The sequence below is a fragment of the Phalacrocorax aristotelis genome, chromosome 3, assembly GCF_949628215.1.
Source record: "Phalacrocorax aristotelis chromosome 3, bGulAri2.1, whole genome shotgun sequence".
In the NCBI taxonomy this organism is placed as follows: domain Eukaryota; kingdom Metazoa; phylum Chordata; class Aves; order Suliformes; family Phalacrocoracidae; genus Phalacrocorax; species Phalacrocorax aristotelis.
In genome coordinates, this window is record NC_134278.1 from 98,238,456 (window position 1) to 98,258,451 (window position 19,996).

The window sequence follows — 19,996 nt, forward strand, 5'->3', positions numbered from 1 at the left end:
TTGGGGTTCACTGGTCTAAAAGGAAAATCCCTTTTCAGACATTCCCTTTTCAGCAGCTGTTCACCACCTAGGCATCTAAAGCCTCCATCTCATCCATGTTGTCCCCACCATCAACTGTCGGGTTCTTTTTCCCCCAAAATCGGTATAGGGGAGCAGAAAGGTAGATTTTGCAGGACTACACAGCTACTACATATTTAACAGTGGTGGTAACACGAGGACAACAGCAAACTTGGCAAGTGGCAGTTTTCACTGTTGGCTACATCCAAGGTGCATGTATGCATGCATGCACCTGCATGAAAAGGACCCCACACCCCACCCCCCACCCACACACAAAAAAAGACAATTTGTCTTAATATGAAAAAACCCCGTTTTCCTTCAGGAATCTGACCTGCACACAGCAGATTGAGGGGAAGGAGAAAAGAAAACTGTGGGTGATAAGCACCTCAGCTACCCTTTACCCCCACTCTTCCAGGAGGTACTTAGCATCTTGCTGAAAGCAGCTCCTAGAGTGCTACAGGGTTTCAGCCACCATGTCAGATGGGCTGAAAACTGCAGCCACTCAGAGCTGCTTCACCAGTGTTTCCACTGAGACCTGCCCAGAAGAGCGAAGAGAAGATGGGTGGAAAGAGGCAACTGAGGCCAGAACCCTTCCCCCCCACCCTTTCTTTGTCTCCTCCTTTGTAATCCTTTACGTGGAAGTCAGAGCCCTTAGTTAGGGCAAAATTCACCTCTGGAGATGGGGCCAGCAGAGATGGAACTATAATCCACAATGTGCATCTGAACAAACATCTCTCTGGAAAAAAAAATATATCAACTATAAAAAAGAAAAGAATTAAAAAGTGATCATTAAGAAGTATGCTTTCAGGTTTTCACAAGTCATGCATCTCTTCTAATTTGAGAAGATTAAATATTTTTTTTTTTTTAGGCAGTGATTTAAAAATAAATGGCTAAATTATAGTTAGCGCCAAAAAATAAAAAAGCAATGAGTCCTCTTATGGCTTTGATCTCCCTTGTGAAGGGTAAAAGTAGAAGAGTATTGCCACAATTAAAAAAAATATATGTATATATTCAACACTGAGAAACATACTATTTTTTCCTTTGCTTGTGACAGTGGGTCTTTGCAGTACTTATTAAGGAACTCAAGCACGTTTGGATGCCAGCAAGGTGGAGCAGAGACCCTGCTGCTTCTTTCAACTCCTCATCAATTTCTTGACATAACTCCTTGAGTGCTTTGTTGCTAGGCTGATTTTCCTCAGAGGTATCTACACAAGATTGTGATGCATAGCCACTGTCTCCAAGAGGATCATCTTCATAGTCAACGTCTGTATCCACTTCGCTGTGAAATCCTTCGCTGCCATCACTTCCGTCATGGCTGGTCTTGGAGATAAATTCATACACCTCGTCAAGGGAGGAAAAGGAAGACATGCTGGACCTGGATGCACAGCGCTGGGAACCCATGCTGCTGGCACTGTAGTTGTGATCCTCCTTTGGATCAATATTGGTGGCTGCAGAATCATTTTCCTGCAAACTTATGGAACTGGGAGGATTAAATGCACTGCCGTAACTCCTCTTCTTGGGTGTCTTCAGAGGCTGAGGTTTCTCACCTATTAAAAACAAGGTTCGTCAGTAAGCCAATACTCCAATGAGATCACCTGCAAAATGAGCACAGTATGGCTGGCTGATTGCAAAGTAAGCTGAATGTGAGCATTTAAGAGTCATAATATCTTGTGCACATTTAACGTCATCCACAGAGGACAAGGGTCTTCAGCTAATCACAACTAAGAGCTGGAGAAACAGAGAAAGAGGTAAGAAACTCTTCTTACCATCTAGTACAAAGAGGGCAGGGGAGGAACTTCCCAGAAAAAAAAAATTAATGGGGGAGGGGAAGAGGGTGATTCTATAAAACTCTGTAATGCCTGCAGAAAGAATTATCAAACCAGAATTGCTTCTTGACTGCTCTTACTGTTTGGAAACTAGACTATACTCATTTCATGAAACTTCACAGAGAAAACATTTAGCTGCTGGGTAGAGAAGAAAAACAGAATAAAATGGCTTATACTTACAGTCCAGCATCCCTTGTTGAATGGAAGTATTTAACAGCATCATTGCAGTAGCAGCATCAATATCGGATTCTGTGAAGGAGAAGCAGCAAAACATTAGATCTTGGGTAAGCCTGACAAAATGAGATCCCTAGAACATATGAACAATATATATCTACATATACTGGCCTCCGATAAAGAGCAGGTGAAAAAAGACATGTACAAATTTAGACAGAGCATGACACTTATAGAGTACAATACGGAAGTCTCATATCTTAACAATGACTTTCAAAAGCTGAACTCTCACATTGCACTTCCCAAAGCTGAAGCCAAGAATCAGTGACATTAATTAGGCATTCATTTGATGATGCTGTTGCTATACTTATCAAAAAGTGGCTTTTGTTTGTACCAGTTGAGAAAGATTATGCATATGGCACAGCGAAGCATCTAAGCAGCTTCGTACCCTGGTTATGTGAATATGCAAAGCTGAGGAACAAATGCACCCATTAACGCAGCACTAATTCAGTGCACCTCTCTCCTCCAGCAGTACTTTTCACACTAACAACAACTCAAATGGAAGAAATGAAGAAGATGAGGAGGGAAAGGGCACTGAACTGCTCAATCCAGAAAGCATGGGGATCTAAATAATAAATAGACACTTTAGAAGGTTTAGGCGAACTGTGGCACTTTAAGCTAGTGGCAAGCACTGCTGTAAAATTCCATCCTTGCCGCACCGAGCGGATTGCTTACATCTCAGAAAGGGCACCTTGAGGATATTATGGCAAAGAGTGACATTTCTAACCAGAATCAGGTGAAAGGGAAAAGAAACAAGCACACCTTTCAGCTACAGATGACAAAGAACAGGCTATATATTCATCTCCTTATATAGGAGAGAAATATGTAAAACTACATATATGGTGGACTAACCAGGCAAAAGAAGAGTAAAGAGACTGTGAGGTCTCACAAGAACCTTTTACCTTTGTGTCTCAGAGCAAAAGATCACATCCCAGGTGTACATTTGTACTTAGGTAGGTGTACATATGTACGTACGTACACGTGAGTGGAGGAACAGGGCTGGAAAACAATGCGTGGAAGGTGCCAGCAGTGAGCTGAACAGGCTCTCAGTCCTGCTGGACTGGAACTGGGGTGGGAATTGCCAAAGTGAAGCACCAACAGTGTAATTTTTGATGGCATTTCCTCCCCCCTGGCCCCCATCATATGCATTAACTATGTTACTGAATTTGAGGGGAGGGTTAGCATTGGGAGGGGGACTGCAGAACTGTCAGTTTGGCTTCCTTATCTTATACAATTGTCCCTAACTTCATCTTGGTTAAGGAGAAGTTAGAAGATGGCATTGCCTTGGGAATGTTGTACCAACATGGAAAGGGGATCGAGCTGCTGTTTCCAACACAGGTTATAAAACATACACATTCCCCCCTTGTTTTCACTTTCTATCATTTTAAACCCAGCATACTTTAAGGTCTATACCACTGCACTCATGAGATTATTCTATTCTGTCTTGTCTTTTTTTGGCAGCAGCAGAGCCCCTGAATTTACAAGTCATATGTATCCAACTGACAACGAGAACAAGAAAAAAAAAAAAAAACAAAGCATGAAGAGTTACTTTCCTCTGCTACCACATCAGAAAGTGAAATATTCCCATTCTTTACTCGCTGTCACAGACATTTTATTTTAACATGTGATGTTGGTATATAAACACCACCTTGTTAAAATGACAAGCAGTCAGAGGCATTAACACAACACAGAATTACTACCTGCAAATAGCATTTCTGCATGTTAGTACCCCCAAAGAGGAGACACATTTCTGCAGTGACTTCTTAGCAGTGCTCTGCATCACCGTTAATGTGCTTTGGCTTCATTTGTGATCGCTCTCCTCGATAGAGCGGTATTTCCTAAATTTATGCTTCCCCAGCTGAACGGCTGAGGAAGCGCCTTATTACAAGGAATTCTTTCATCTGCACAACAGCTGTCCTATATGACCCTGGGTACATTAATGGCTTTCCTCTAACGCCAGGGAGATGCTGAGCAGGTTCACCAAGATGCAGAAATTAAATGAGAGCAGATAGACGTCATTATTTCGGCACCTCCAGTGTAGGAAGTTGGAACAGTTAGCATCAGACTGGCAATCTCCAAACCTGTCACAGGACACACCAGCGAAATCATTAAGAGAGGGATTTCTTATTTTCTCTAACAAGCCCCAAGAATCCCAGATCCTGCAGCCCTGCAGCAGCCAGCCAAGGATGCTTCTTTGCCACCAGGATACCACCATAAAACCTCCATCTGGATGCACAACAATTATCATCTATGGACCAGGCAGCTGCTAGGTCTTTAAAAAAAACCTTGGCTTTGCTGCATAACCAATGTTTCTGGCTGAAAGCTAAAAGCAACCTTCTCACCTCAATAGCTCACCGTGCTAGCAAAACCAGAGAGCTGGATGCCTGCTATGCTGCTGAAGTCCTACTTCCTCGGTGGCCTTTTATTAAGCTTTTGAAAGAGCATTAGCAATAATCCTCTACAACAAATTAACACATGCTCACTTTTTCTTGGGATCAGCTCTTTTTTTTTTTAAAAAAAAAAGCACAATTCACTTTTCAGCACGTTTTAAAAAAATTATTTTTGATGAGGTTAAGCTTTCAGTGGATTAAGCTTTATTACTGAGGTACAAGTCCTGTGCTCAAAAGGCTTCTTCTAAAGAAATGCTGCAATATCCCAGCATGCTGTCTAGCTCCCTCCTGGTATCAAGGTCCACTAAAATGTTTTAAAATGAAGAAAAAACTTTTTAAAAAGTACATACGGGAAAATGAAGTAAGCATCTTCTGCTCAACAGCTGTTGCTACTTCTATTTGCATTTGACTGCTGATGAAAAACAGATTTCTATCTTAAATTCACTTTTGGGGGTGGGGGGGTGTTTGGTTTTGCTCTAAAATCTGAATCTGGCTTGCTGTTTTTTGTCGTGGAAAGCAGAAGTAGAAATGCCTCAGACAGAACGATGGCCAAGTCCTTGTTACTCTAACACTTGTTAAAACCTGTAAAAGTAGGTACATCCCAGTGGGCTGAAGAAGGGGACACCAGAAAGACGAGCAATGCTGCACTTCAGCAGGGATTCCCTGAAAATAAACAGCAAAAAATACCCCCAAAACCTGCATTCGTTCTCAGTAGTAATACCACTTCGGGTCTGTCTGTGCTACAAAAGCACAAGCACAGCTATGTCAACATCCCCTGCACAACTTGCACACTGCTGCCAGTGCCCATCCAGCCCCTTGGGCAGGTTTGCAAGTGCCGAACAACTGCCTTAACAGTGGTGCCAGCTACTGCAGGGACAACCAAGAGGGACGGGCACCTTCTGAAACATCATCTACAGACAGCTATGTTTAACCTGCTAGGTGGGGAAATGTGTTGTGCTACTGAGTTTCTGCGATGGCTAGATCACTCATTGACAGTAACGTCCTGCGTGTGACTTGGTCTGATCCAATCTTTCTCCTCCAAGTTTTGGTGACTACAGTTAAGGTAACATTTATACAACATAAAAGCTTTTGGTTGGGGACATGCCTTGGTTTTGCCTGTACCTACATCATTCCTTCTGCAGGAAATACAGAAGGATATAAACTTGGTTGAGAAGCAGCACTGCAGCAGATGGTATCAAGACCTGTATTTGGAGTCCATATATTAAACCCATCCTATTTCTCTCCCCCAGAAGTTAAAAATGAACATTTTGCAATTTTTAAGGCGATACCTTAAACTAAACAGACATCATGGGGCTCTTCTGTTAACTAGGTTAATATCCAGAACGGAGGTCTTCCTGCATAACTACACTAGCAATAAGGCCAGCTTGTGCCCAACTTTCTGGCAAGCGAGTGAAAAGTACCACGTAGCTGTGAAATACTCCCCTGAATTGCTCCACATTCCCCTGCAAGTCCTGTCATGCTCTCCCAGCCACCTGTATCAAACAACCAACTTCAGGGTACTTCTATGGCCACATCCCACAAGTTTTAGACATTAAAATTTGCTGCCTTTTCTAGTTCTCAGTTCTTGGTAACCAATAAAATTAACATAGAGATACGTAGGTTTCAGACTGGTTTTCTACTGAACTATTCATTCTTTAAGTATGTCATATTTGGGAGTGATGTGTCTGCTAAATACCTTGCTGGCAGAACGAGACAACTCCTATTATACCTTGAAATTCATCTTATGGATTTGATCTTAATACACATGCATGCATTCTACTACATCAGGGTTTTTTTTCATGATCTAGCAGACCCTTCAGAGCAGGTCCATACACAACATCAGCTGGGCTTCAGTACATGCTTGCAACTAAAAACAGGAGAGCAGCACAAAAGAAAATTAAACGTTTACCTTTGAGGGATCGGCCATGATTCTGCTGAAGCACTGAACTTAGGTAGTGGGGGGACGCTGACCTACTGAAAAGAAATTCAACAGGTCAAAGCCAAGCCCTAATTAGCCAAATGATTTGTGCAAAGTACAGTAGACGTAATACTATGATCATAGAAAGGTACAAACAAAACCAACCCAGTCACCACAGTTGGGTGGGCAAGCAATTTCTATTGCCCTCAGTAGATGGCTTGACACATTGGTTGATGGTTTATGTAGCACAATTAAGCTATCATCAGCATTTTGAAAACACCCCCAAACACATACACTAAGCAAGTCTTGTTGGCAAGCAATACAATTTCTACAGGTTTTATGTACCTGGATCTTAAACGAAGATATGTTTTTTTTAATAAGTAAAACCTACATATGAACAAAACATTAGCTTATACAGGGATGCTTAGAGCCCAGGAGCGACAGAACAGATAAGGACCAGTTGTGTCCCTCTGCTCTTCAAAACGGTGGTGAGAGGTTAACAAAACCAAAAGGTAGTGTCGTGCAAAAAGCCAGGGGAGAAACAGAACCAAACCAAGTTATCTGCCTATTTTAAAGTTATCTGAAGCCGGGCTGTTTTGGTTATCTGTCTGCTTTTCTGCATTATCAGACCAGCTTTGCGCCTAAATAAAAGGCAAGTTAAAGCTTTCATGTGATTTTCTGCTACATGTCCAGCCCTAGTTATTCAGTTCATTATAAAGGTACTAGCAAACAGAAATAAATACAACAGAAATAGTACACAAGTATTAAAATTGCATGAAACATAGCAACGTGCCATCTTTTATAGTATTGCTAGAAGAATTCAAAGGGTGATAACAGAATTTTCAAGCCTAACCTGTAACAGCAACCTCATAGGATTAATGGGGTGACTTCTATCATTAAGGTGTGTTTACCTTCTATATTTATCATATTTATAGGCAGTTCTATTCTCCAAATAGGGAACAGCCACAAATTCCCCCCCCAAAAATAACACACCTGCTAAGTGCTTTATATTTTTTTAATTACTGGTCTAGATGATTAATTAAAACCCACACAATTATTTCTAGTTTTAAAAGGGTATTTTAAAATAAGGTCTTCATTTTTAAGTTGAATTTTGAGTAAAATATTTTTACTGGTCACTAGCCAGTGCTGTGGCTGCACACATCATAACAACCCTGAGATCAGCTACTGTGCACAGCTGTTTATGAGGGATACCTATTTAATACTCTTGCTGCTCCAACTTGCCATCATAGTATCCAGACTCAGCTGGCCATTGGTAACAGCTCCAAAGGTTAGCACAGTGCAGACTGTTAATGGCAAGGAGGAGATGTGAAAAAAAAAAGACTGAAGCAAGATGGCTTGAAATGCATCATCTGAGCTACGTAAGGAACTCTTGCAGCTCTACAGTTGCATGGTGCTGGCAACCAAAGCTACTGAAAAGGGGAGTAATATTTAAGCATCTCCCGATGTGGTAACCTATGGGAGAAAAATCCAGTGCAGTTGAACACAAAAGTAGAGTTCACTGTCTGGTATGTTTTGTTGTGGGGGTGATGCAATGCAAAGGGAACAGATCCAAAAATTGCAGAAAAAAAAAATTAAAATAATTAAAATACTTTTTAAAAAATCTCAAGGAAAGCAATGTGCCCACCCCAACATGGCTGGCTCTGCAGTCTACAGGTAAATTGTACAAAGAGATGCTAAACATCTTAATCCTTTTGTCTGAGCTCAGATCCTTCAAGATCATATCCACGTAGAGCTTTCCTACAGCAAATTAATGCTTAGTATCGATTAAGACAAGCTATGCATATGCATAAGGTATTTGCAAGATGAGGACCCTGGCCATCCCCAGAGCCTAGGGATGTAACACAAGTAGTACTAGAAACAGAATGCAGCTAGGGGCCTTCCATCAACTTGTTGAACAAGCTGTGCAGGAATAAAATGCACCACTGATGCCAATCATCTATGATAATACAAGTTTCAGTTTAACTAGACACAGATTACAGTTTCAGAAAGCTTCTGCTCAAAGTAATACCTTAAATTTTATTTTAAAGTGCTGCTGAATGATAGGTATATTCCCCACTAACACACTGTAAAATAATTATGAACACAAGCCCTCCCACAGAAAAATTCAGAGACTCTCACGGTCTAATTCTAGCATCACCCTATAGTTAAAATTGGAGAGTCCTTCCAGCCTCTCTCTAGCTGTACCTCTGGGCTTTCTCTCCACACACAAGGCAGCCCTTTGGGGACCCTTCCCCAAAATTAAGCCTGAATTTAAATCTAATACAAGAATTTTTAAACACAGAAGGGCAAAATATAAATCTCTTTTTTTTCTATGTATGAGTGAAAGTCCTACAAATGTTTTTTATTAAAGGGAAATAAACCAGCTTTCATTAGGAATAAGTTGAGTGTCTTAAACACTGTTTTTATTTTGTTGTCCTTATATTTATAAGCACTGCAAAATCCATCACATACTTAAGTCCGTGGGGAATTTTGCCATGTGGTTTCTTTAGGACCAGGATTTCCTTGTAATTGTGATTGTTGGCAAGTGTGACTAGTCCTCTAATAAAGGAAAAAAGAGTTCACAGAATCACAGAATCACTTAGGTTGGAAAAGACCTCTAGGATCATCAAGTCCAACTGTCAATCCAACACCACCATGTCTCCTAAACCGTGCCCTGAAGTGCCATGTCTACACATCTTTTAAATACCTCCAGGGTCTCCCCTCAGCCTCCTCTTCTCCAGACTAAACAACCCCAGTTCCCTCAACCTCCCTGCATAAGACCTGCTCTCCAGACCCTTCACCAGCTTCGTCGCCCTTCTCTGGACACGCTCTGGCAACTCAACGTTCTTCTTGTACTGAGGGGCCCAAAACCGAACACAGGATTTAAGGTGTGGCCTCACCAGTGCCGAGCACAGGGGCACAATCACTGCACTACTCCTGCTGGCCACACTATTCCTGACAGAAGCCAGGGTGCTGTTGGCCTTCTTGACCACCTGGGCACACTACTGGCTCATGTTCAGATGGCTGTCAACCAACACCCCCAGGTCCTTCTCTGCCAGGCAGATTTCCAGCCACTCTTCCCCAAGCCTGTAGTGTTGCATGGGCTTGTTGTGACCCAAGTGCAAGAGCCAGCACTTGGCCTCGTTAAACCTCATACAGTTGGCCTTGGCCCATCACCAAAACCAGCTTCAAATCAGAGTCCTGGATCTTGCAAGTACCTTCGCATTCAGATAAAAGCTCTCCTTCCCTACACCTGATTTCAGTATGTTGTATTTATACAAGCTAGGTAAATCATACTTCAACGCTTGTATCACTGGAGTAATCTTGAAGACCTTGGAAACATTAAAAGCTTAACTGGTCAAGGCTCTGAACGACCTGCCCTAGATGGAGTCTGTCTTGATCCTCTGCTCCTCTGGCTGGACAGACAACAGCCAGAGGTCCCTTCCCATCTGCATTGTTCTCTAAATTTTAAAGTTTGACCATGTTAACGTAGACACAGTGTTAACAAAGCTTTCAAGGACCAAACCTTCACTCAAGTTGTACTGAAAAACGGAATTCTATGACCTTAGATAGAAACATTAATGCCTGTAAAAACATTATCATCCAGAGTCAAATTACAGTAGTTTTGACAATCTTTGTTCCCATAAAACAAAGGCTGACAATACCATCAGCCATCTCATATTGTCTGATCTTACTATTTCTTAATACTTAAATGCTTCAGGGTTATTTTAGTAATGCTCGTGTTCCAGCAGAAAGCTGGAAAACAGGAAACTTCTGTCTGGCTCGTTCAAACCCAAAATGATCCTTTACGGCTCAAGATGGCTGGAAGGTCAGAGACCTTGTAGATCTTGTAGATTACAAGCCCAACTGGAAAAGCCCACGCCAGACAGCTAAGGCTTGCATGGGGGTGCCAGCTCCCAGGGTCAATGTCCCCTTGGACCCTTAAATGTCTACTCAATGTTATCAGTTTTCCATCCTGCTCCAGTAATCCCAGTTCCTCCTGTTTGTTAAGGAAACTCCTTGCAATAAGGTTAAGGCATCGGGCAATGTGCGGATACCTTAATTATCTCTTATCTCACCCAAATTCTTTGCTGAACTAGATAAACCAGCCACATGCCTACCTAAGAACTGAGCTCACCAATAGCAAGGCATTCCTCTCTTTCTGTCCTCCTCCTCTGTGTCCCACCTCTGTAGGCTGACCCAGCTGCTGTTCCTCTTCCTCTACTGAGAACACATTACATAGACTTCAAATTCTACAAAATGTATTGCCTAATTTTAAAATGTGTCAGCTGAGGAATCCCTGATTTCAGAAGCCTTGCATGCTCCACTTCAGTGTATGTTTATGGTAAAGGCTGTTCTTTGCATCCCTGCTGCAAAATGCTTTTAACAGCCTCAGAGGAACGCTCCTTTCTTAGACCAGCCGCTCTAAGCACTTCAGATTGTAGAAAAGTTGATTGTTTTTGACAACAGCATAGAACATGTATATTTTATAACCAGATGAGTGACTTACAGGAGAAGACACACACCTCCTTCTAAGCTAGCAGCACCGGGTACCCTAGATCAGTCCTGGTAAACTGTGCTTGAAGGAAGATTTTGCTCCAGTCCTCAGACTGCCTGCCCTCCAGAGAAATGGGGTCGCCAGTAAGCACCCAGCACAGTCCTGACCTTTTAAATTCTCTCACAGTTATGAGGATGACTCGGACACAAAGCCCAGATCTGGTATCTGGGAAGCCTGAGTTCGTTACGTCTCCCCACCCCATCTAGCTAGTCTCACCTAAGCCCCAGTCAAATTCTTCTCTTGGGTGGCAGCCGGTAACAACACATCAGCATCTGCGCAGGCATTTCCTCTGCTAGGTGGAGTAACACAACCACATGCCGCACTTGGACGAGAAAATTCACCTACCTTGGTGGTGACGCTGGTGGAGTATAAAATGCAAGTGCTGAGGGAAAAGGCTGCTTTTTCAATGCTTGGACAAGATTAGGTTTATATTCTGGGTCAACGCACCATAATGAACCTTTTCCATTCACCTGCAAGAAATAAATACTGCAAATTAGAAAATCCAGGGAGCAGGGTCTTACAGTAATTTCTAATTTAATATTCCCAAGATGTAGCAAAATGCAATGACATAGGCACCCACCGCTGTACAGCTGACATATATCACCTGCATGAAAAGCGGATGGTCCTAAACCAAGTGTGTGGTCCCAAGACCCTTGTTATACTGTATGGAAACACCCATCTTGCAGCTTGGAATAGCATATCCAAAGCCCCATTTCTATTCATGTTCATCCACTGAAAGCTGTAAACCTTATTTAAACACTTGGCAAATACAGCTGTGAGTTTAAGGATCTGTCCAGGCACCACCAATGAATTATCAGCAGTCTTTTGATTAACAGGTTTCTAAGTAAGAAACCAAAGCACCTTTCCCTTCACTTAGGTATGGCCACATACTAATTTAACTTTACACCGCTCTGTCAAAGCAATTTGCCAGATGTTTAACTACATAATGGATTATTCCCACTTTTTCAAAATCTGAAAGCATAATTAATATATTTTTGATGCACCTAACACTGTAAGCACCACTGTGCTAGTTACTCCTGATATTAAATTTAGTATGCCGAAAGGTAAGCACGATAAAGCACCTCATGCTCCTCTTGAGGGTTTCTTCAGATATTTATTATATAAAGAAAAAAATCCTGGTTTTTGAGCCTGCTAGTTCTTGCAAAATAAAGGGGAAAATTAAAGAGGAAAAGTTAAAACAATTCTATGATCACTGACCTATGATCTATGATGATGACTGATAGAGCAGCTAACAGCTCTAGAGGTAGCCGCACCAGGTTTTTTTGGGGGAAAGAGATGTTACAGGGTTGGTCACGCACATAGCAGAAGGATGGGGCAGCTCTACACTTGAATGGGAAGATCTTTCTATAGGAATTCAGGGGGAAAAAAAATCTCAGAGCAAAAACCCAAGCTTCATGGATCACCTCCTGTGAGCCCAGCCAGCCTCCTCCTGCCAGTACCAAGGGGGTATTAATACCATTTTATGGATGGAAACTCCATGACTTACTTAAGACTGAAAAGGACCTGCAAAGCATGTAAGTCTGTGGCCCTATTTAAGTCATGGGATTTTTCCTGAAAAGAGGAAATACTTCGCTATCAATAGTGAAAAATCAAATCAGTAAGAGCTCCAGCTGAGAAACTGAGAGATGCTGTTCCATAATTTTGGTTGAAGCCACTGCCTTCCATAAAGAGCTGCAGCATCTCTCAAAAGTTCTTTGTTTTTTTTACCTGGATCTTTCTTATACTCATCTTTACATGCTAAAACTTGAGCACAGCCTGTAAGATACCAATCAAGAAGCTTACCTTTAATTAAACAGCCAATTCCTTCACCATAGTGACTGGCAGGATGATTCAGCTAGTTAGGTACTAATGGATGGAGCTAATTAGGAGGATATCCGCCGTCATCCCAATAACAGACTAATGCCCTGATCCCTTCCCTACACCTTTCCCAAGCCAGCCAGCTCATTACTTTTTCCCCTGTAAAAGACCCTGCCTAAATCTGAGTTCCCTCCCACTTTAGTAGCTTTGAGGCTCTCACCCTCCAGGAGCAGCAAGAACAACCACCACCCACACACCGCTGCTCTACACTATTTTATCTGCTACTTTAGGAGAGCACTTACACCTGACACCTACTTCAGTTCAGCTGTGGGCAGCAGCCAGAATAAGGTTAGTTTTCCTTTTCATCTTCCCAGACACTTGCTCCCACCAGGTTGCTGCCCTGATAATACAATACAGTGATTTTGGGTGGGTATTGCAACAGCAAGCTGAACCAGGGCACACCCTTGACACCATACAGACATTCAATCCAGCGCAAGCAGGTGATAAACAGAGCGACTTCTTCTTCAGGTAGTAAGGCTGGATTAGGTGTAAAGCAAAACCATGCTTCCATCCACCGTTATTTGTACTAAAAGCAGACATTGAGAAAAGAAATAATGCCCATGGGGCTGCTCACATGTGCCGTTGCACTCACGTCTGCTGGTTTGCAAAAGAAGACAGACACACAGTAGAAAGCCAACACAGGCCTGAAGCTAGTGCCACACTTTAGGGGAAAGATGTGCACAGCTGGAGCTGAGAATCCCATAAAACACAGATACATCCAGCTTCAGAACAAACCAGCGGTATAACCACACCACCAAAAGACTGCCATTTCTCTAGAAAAGACAAAGCCTAGGTGATCCAAAATGCTAAACCACCTTTGGAGGTTACTAGTTCACATCAACAGTGGGGCAGTTGTTGATGTGCTAGCTGAAATGTAGATGTAACTTTTATTTACCACCTACGGAAACGTCCCTCCAGAGTCAGCGCAGAGCAGCCACCAGACTGTTTTGATTCCCCATCTCAAAATGAGTGGGCAGTTAAATTGTTCTGAGATGTTTTTTTGGTCTGACTATCATCTCTTCTGCATCTTTGTAACATTTCTTATTTGACTTGTAGGAATTTATCCAGCCAAATAAAGAAAATTGGGAAAGGAAATAATCCCTGCATTTTGAAGCACTGGACTATTTCATAACAACAGTAAGTTTCCAGTCCCCAGCATTTCCGGGCTTGATTATAGCAACATGGGTTGGAGGCAAGACGTCCCCCACGGCACAGCTGTGTCCTTTACCTGTACTACCGCCTCACCATGGTCCTTCCTCTGCTAGCAATGAAGTATGACCACCAAGTATGACCAGATCAGTGAGGAAAGCCCAAGGAGCGACCAAAGCTGAGCAACCCAGCCAGCATTGGTGGCTTGGGCTTGCTACAGAGGTAGACACCCGTCCCACGCTGCAGAAAGCCCTCCATGAGCTCCAGCCCTGGGCAGCGGCCCCAGCTCCATTCAGTATGGGCAGTTCTCACCAGCCTCTTCCACTCGAGCTAGGTGAACCACGGGAAAACATTGTGCATGTGCACGGAGGTATATCATATATTCACCAAGTTTATCAGGTAACAGACATCTCTCTCCTATCTCTACAGGCTTATAGATAGGACCTGCTCTTTGCCCAAATATTTGACTAGCCACACAGACTGTTTACCACCATCTCTTGTAAAAAAAAAAAACCTCTAAAAGAAGGAAAAAAACCCCAACCCTAAAACACATATCTACCAAGAAGAAGAAGAAAGGGAGATCTTTTGGAAGATATTCAAGCCCTGTCCCCACCGTCTTCTGGAGAGAAGAGACGGTGGCAGGGCCACATCCATGTAAGCAGTGAAATGCCAAATTGATGCTTGATGTGGATGCCAATCCTGTCTCCTCATACCTTTTCTCCTCAGGGGTATCGATTAATAAAAAATTCCCAAACCCAAAACTGTAAAAACAAGCCTAGCAAAGAGCAGGGAGACTTTTCAGGGCTTTCAACTCCAAAGGGCTTTTCATTCCAGGTCCTCCCATGCTGTATATCAGACACTGCTCCCTCAAATAAAGCAATATCTCACTGTAGACCTCTGTCCCCCCAACCCCAAGGCTGCGCAACAGTACTTAAGATGCAAAGAGCATTAGCAGTGTCTTCTGAGGATCACTAGCCCACAATCACACCTTCACACCTTCAGGGGCACCAGGGCACAGCAGGTATGCTGGAAGGCAAGCAGCGTCCCAGGAAATGGCTCCAGTGCTCTCCCCTTGCTCTCCATCAGCTCCAGCTCCCAACCACCATTCCCAGAGAACCACTGAAACCTCGTCTGTCTGGATGACTGCAGACATGAGTTCAACTGCAACTCTAATAAGGGTATTTCAGCTCATAAGTCTATCACCTGGGGTAAACCTTGACAAACCACTTAGATACAGCAGCATCACAGTATGTGCATGCAGAAAGGGTAATGTATATTTTAGCAGAGATTTGACGTACATACATCCTGATTCCATGGCATGAGAAGTTCCTCCTCTCAACTGCAGTGCTGGCTCATAAGACCTCTCAAAGCAGTTACTTTCCCTTCAGTGCCCTTCAACTCATTAAAAGAAAACCATAACGTACAATACTTTTCAGCAATCCAGGCAAGGACAGCCTTCCCTCAATCTCTGCTGAATGCCATCCTGGACTCCCAAATGCCCACAGCCTGCTGCAACAGGCAGGGTAAAGGTATTTAGCTGGCTGATACGAATATACATGCAAACAGAACAACCATCCACAGCTACGTCTGCAGCATTGTGCAGCACAATGCGGCGCAGCTCAGTGGAAATAGCTCTGCAGGGTGAGAGAGTTGGTGCTGGGGGATCACCTGCACGTGCCTTGCAGGTTTTTTGACTCCAGATCTGCTAAAGCAGGGTCTTGTGAACAACATCTGGGAGCAGTCAGGGCATAGCAAGCACGCTTCTGCAGGACATCTTCCAGGTTAGCACCAGCCAAAATGAATCCGGTTCATGTGTCCCAATACTGCCCTGCAGTGCCAGCTCACATGGGTAAGTGGGGGAACAAATCATGAGACTCACTTCAAAATGTGAAGTCCAAACCAGAATATTAGCATTATGGCAAACATGAGGAAGGATTCTTCCTACCATAGCTGCCAGACCTCCAAGAGATGATTTTGTAGCTGAGAGTTGGCAGCAATAGTGAGGGAGGTGTCAGAAAGCAGCCTGCTCTGGGATGCAGGGGCACAGATCCTCCCCTCCTGTCAGACACTTACACTCTTCCAATACAAGAGCCAAGATTCATTTGAAAGGCTTTAAAACCCTTCTAACCCTGGCATTGCAAAATAAAGCATGCTCCTCTCATGCAACATGCCATAGGCACCTCTGCTTCCACAGGCACTTGGGATAGAAGAAAGCTGACTACATGCTCACTTCGAGACACAATTAAGATGACATTAACAAAGAAAAAAAAAAGGAAGAAAATACAAAATTATCTTGCCCTCTCAAAGAAGCACCCAGAGGCATGGTTACAGGCAACACAAGCAGCAAGACAAGCTTGCAAGCTATGGCTGCTCGCTGCAAGAAGTGACACCAGAGGAGGTCATCCAAAGGGGTCTGTAGCATTCCTGTCATCCCCCGTGGAGTGTGTGCAAGCCACTGTGCTCCACAGACTTATTTTGCAGGAAGAATTTAGAGCAGTACCCTCATCTGGTCCTTTTCAAAGCAGGGCAGAGAGTAAAGATTTAACTACTGCGTGCTAGAAATGGGGAAGCTTCAGCAAAGTTTCAGGAGAGGCTTTTTTGGGGTAGGTTTTTTTTGTAAAAGCAGTTTCTGTTCTTAAGAGTTAGAGTTGTGCAGTCTCTAGAGCCTTGGGAAAACCCTGACAAAGCACATCAACATCACCTTACTGGTAGATGTGGTACCTACTCTACATTTTGTTTTTGCTACTAGAGGTGTCACATCTAGCAGCAAGCCATCCTTTGCCTTCCTTCAGCCACCCTGAGCCCAGCAATACTGGTGGAGTTGGCAGAGTAAGAAGAGGACCTAGTCTCTAGCTCCTGCCACCCATGTGCCAGGACGTGAGGTTTGACTGGTAACTCCTAAATGGCAAGGGTTTCCAGGCTGGAAACTGCTGAGCTTTAAAAGGCAGATCCACAGACAGCAGGAACTCATCCACCGATTTAGGAGATTTCCCTTCCCTGTGCCAATTCTTCTGAAACTCATGTCTCCCTTCCTGGATAGAGCCACCCAGTCCTTTAAGGGCACCTTTGCCACCTGCAGCAGCATGCAGTCGCTGCTCAGGTCCACAGGCACAGCTTGCAGCATCTCAGTTACTCCATTACAGCACCTGGAGCCAAATTAAAAGCCTGTCCTAACACTTGGCAGGACACAGCTATGGGGGAGTTACTGGACTTGCCATACAGCAGTAAAAAGTCTTTTTTTTTCAGGGAAAAGCTGCTACTTGGGAAAACAATGCCCTAACAATTTAATGTAAAAGCAGGGATATTGAGAAGTGGTGAAGTTCAGTCCTACCAGTGCAAGGCAGTCCTTCCCAATGCCCACTCAGCTCCAGGACGTCTATCTACAGCGAGAGGCCATCAAGCATGCCAGACATTGCATGCATTTCTGATAAAAAGCCTGTTACCACTTAGGCTGACCTCCAAGCACACAGGTCCAAGATTTGTTTGCTGACTTTTGGTATGTCGTTTGTTGGTTTATTTAAGTCGGAGCTGGCTCTTTGAGGAATGGGATGGGAAATGAGAGAGGGAAGAAGGAGATCACAAGTAAAATCATACAGATCAGAAGAAAGAATTTGTACAGAAAAGAGCATCCTTGAGTTTAAGAAGCAAAGCTTGTGTCTGCACCATGTAGAGACACACACTGATGTGTTATGACAGGTGTTAAAGAAATACAGTACATTAAATGCAGGAATTAAGATGGTTATTCAAAAGCTAGAGCTGTGCTACGTGTAAGAGAAGATCGCAGGTGGAAAAGTCCGTTTAATATTCAAGACAGCTTTCAGACTGAGAAACTCTCAGCCATGTACATACAGCATGCCTGCAAGCAAGGGCACCCTGCAGAAGACCACATCTGCACCCAAACGGGCAATGCCCATGCTAGCCATGTGGGGAAGGTGCTTGACATCTTGCCGGTATCTTCTGCTTCCCAGTGCAATCGTAGCCATAGCCAGGCTGGAAAAGCAGGGAAGGAGGAACACACCCCAAATTTTCAGCATGGGAAAAAAGAGAGAGCACCAGTTTAAGAAGCTTCAGCAAAAAGACATCCTAAGACAGATATCTGAAATTTCAGGCTGCGTATTGCAGGCTAACAAAATTATAAGTGGAAACAGGATCCTTTGCAATGGCATGTTAGCCAGATTTAAAAAGGATGCATTACAGATAGCTCTGCCCAGGTCAGTACTGAATAACAAAACCAAGAGACTTTTGTCATCCTGTGATTTGCCTGAAGTGGGATTTCCAAACCATCTCCAGATGCAAATAAAGTAGACATGGAGGGGGGAGGCAGAAAAAAAAATAAATCAAACAAACCCAAAAGTCCCTGAGAACAGTGTCTTCTCCATTTCCTCCTTAATTTCAACCTTGATCCACCTCCCTCCCGCCAGGTCTCACCTTGCCATGGCTTCTCTCCACCTTTCGGAAACACTTGTTCAAGGAGAGGTTGTGTCGGACTGAGTTCTTCCAGCCAGTGGGTGCTGTGGCAAAGTAGGGGAAGCGCTCCAGGATCCAGCTGTAGATTTCTTTGACTGGCAAGCTCTTGTTGGGGGAATGCTCAATCGCCATGTAAATGAGAAGGCTGAAAGAGTACGGGGGTTTGGAAGTAGAGGATTTTTTTTCAGGGTTCTGGTAGCAGGATGGCGAGAAGGATGGCACACTGTCGCCCTCAATGTCATACAAGGGGCTAACGATTGGAAGACCCTCGCTTCCGAGGCTGAAGTTTGTTAGGAGGTTAGTACTTTCATGCAGCCAGTTCAAATTCGTGAGCTCATCGTCTGCTGAATCTCTGTCCACCACAGTGGCCTTTGGCCTGCCGGCATCGCCTGCATCGGGCAAGCTTCCCATCCCATGACACTGCCGTAGTCCTGCAGCTTTTTCTGCTCCTGGTGTTTCAGCTTTCTTATCCGGAGTCATTCCAGTGACTGGACCCATTTAGCTTTATTGGTCTGCAACAAAGGAGACAGTCAGAAATCAAGGCAAACCTTCAAAATCATGTTCAGTGGCAGCCCACCAAACCCAGACAGAATGCTGTATCATCCCCACACTGTACAAGAATACTGCAGTCACTGATAAGAGCGAGGGTCCAACACAAGCCCCCCTCTGGCAGTCTCACGAGCACGTTAACTCCCCCTCATTTATAACCAGAACTTAGGGTAAGCACTTGGAAACTGCTGTACCTATCTTGGAATGCCAATTTGGATAAAAAAATAATGGCTATTTTGATGTCAATATCTGAAATCTGAAAAAGACCTTAACAGGTAGATTCTAATCCATTCAGCTCTCACATTAACTCTTTAGTTATTATATTGTAAATTGATCCTATTTAGAAGTGTTTGCCTTTGGTGCCCAAAGAGTGAAAAATAAGTTGCAAAACTTAAATCAGCATTAAGTGAAGCTGTGGTCTCAGCACAAATTAAGTCTTTCCAACCCCCTTCAAGTCACCGGCATGCCCAAGTACTGTCCCTTGTTTTCACCAGAGAAAGATCTGACCAGCTCATCAGTTCATCAGCTGGGGCCCATGGAGCTGCCCAGGTCTGAACAACCTTCTTTCCCCTCCTACAAGGCTTGCTGCTCTAACTCAGGCTTCCCTGCAGAGCAGAGGCTGGTGGGACCAGCTCTCAACATGAAGGGACCATCTACTGGGGTGGCATTTCAGACCTGTTGCAGCGATAATGGCTGACCATTTGCTTTGAACTTTTCCCTAAATGAAAAAATACATATAAAATATAAAATTTTATCTATTAAAAACTGCCACACAGAATGCACAGTCTAATAGGCTACCCATGCTTTAGAGGCATTACACTAACAAAAAGCATCTTCTTGCTCATGGAGTTTTAAAAGGGATCATCTAGCAAACTAAGTTATGCTAACAGCTGTTTTTTCTGCTGGTGTGACCATGTTAGAGCTTCACTACACCTACAGCTTTGGCCAACATAACTGTACCAGATGTACAAGG

At 43.5% G+C, this 19,996-nt stretch overlaps 1 protein-coding gene across 3 annotated transcripts in view; it reads right to left on the minus strand.

Annotated features, from left to right (window-relative positions):
• Window positions 1–923: 923 nt before the first annotated feature.
• FOXN2 (forkhead box N2) overlaps window positions 924–19,996 on the minus strand; it is a 31,977-nt gene continuing 12,904 nt past the window's right edge. For 2 of the 3 annotated variants that reach the window (XM_075088651.1, XM_075088652.1), the window contains 5 exons: window positions 18,436–18,986; window positions 11,326–11,450; window positions 6,414–6,478; window positions 2,064–2,132; window positions 924–1,604 (listed from right to left, as the gene is read on the minus strand). In XM_075088651.1, coding sequence (XP_074944752.1) covers window positions 1,087–1,604; window positions 2,064–2,132; window positions 6,414–6,478; window positions 11,326–11,450; window positions 18,436–18,972 — 1,314 coding nt within the window. In that variant the 5' untranslated portion in view covers window positions 18,973–18,986 and the 3' untranslated portion in view covers window positions 924–1,086. The remainder of the gene's footprint in view (window positions 1,605–2,063; window positions 2,133–6,413; window positions 6,479–11,325; window positions 11,451–18,435; window positions 18,987–19,996) is intronic. The other variant, XM_075088653.1, reaches the window with a different exon arrangement.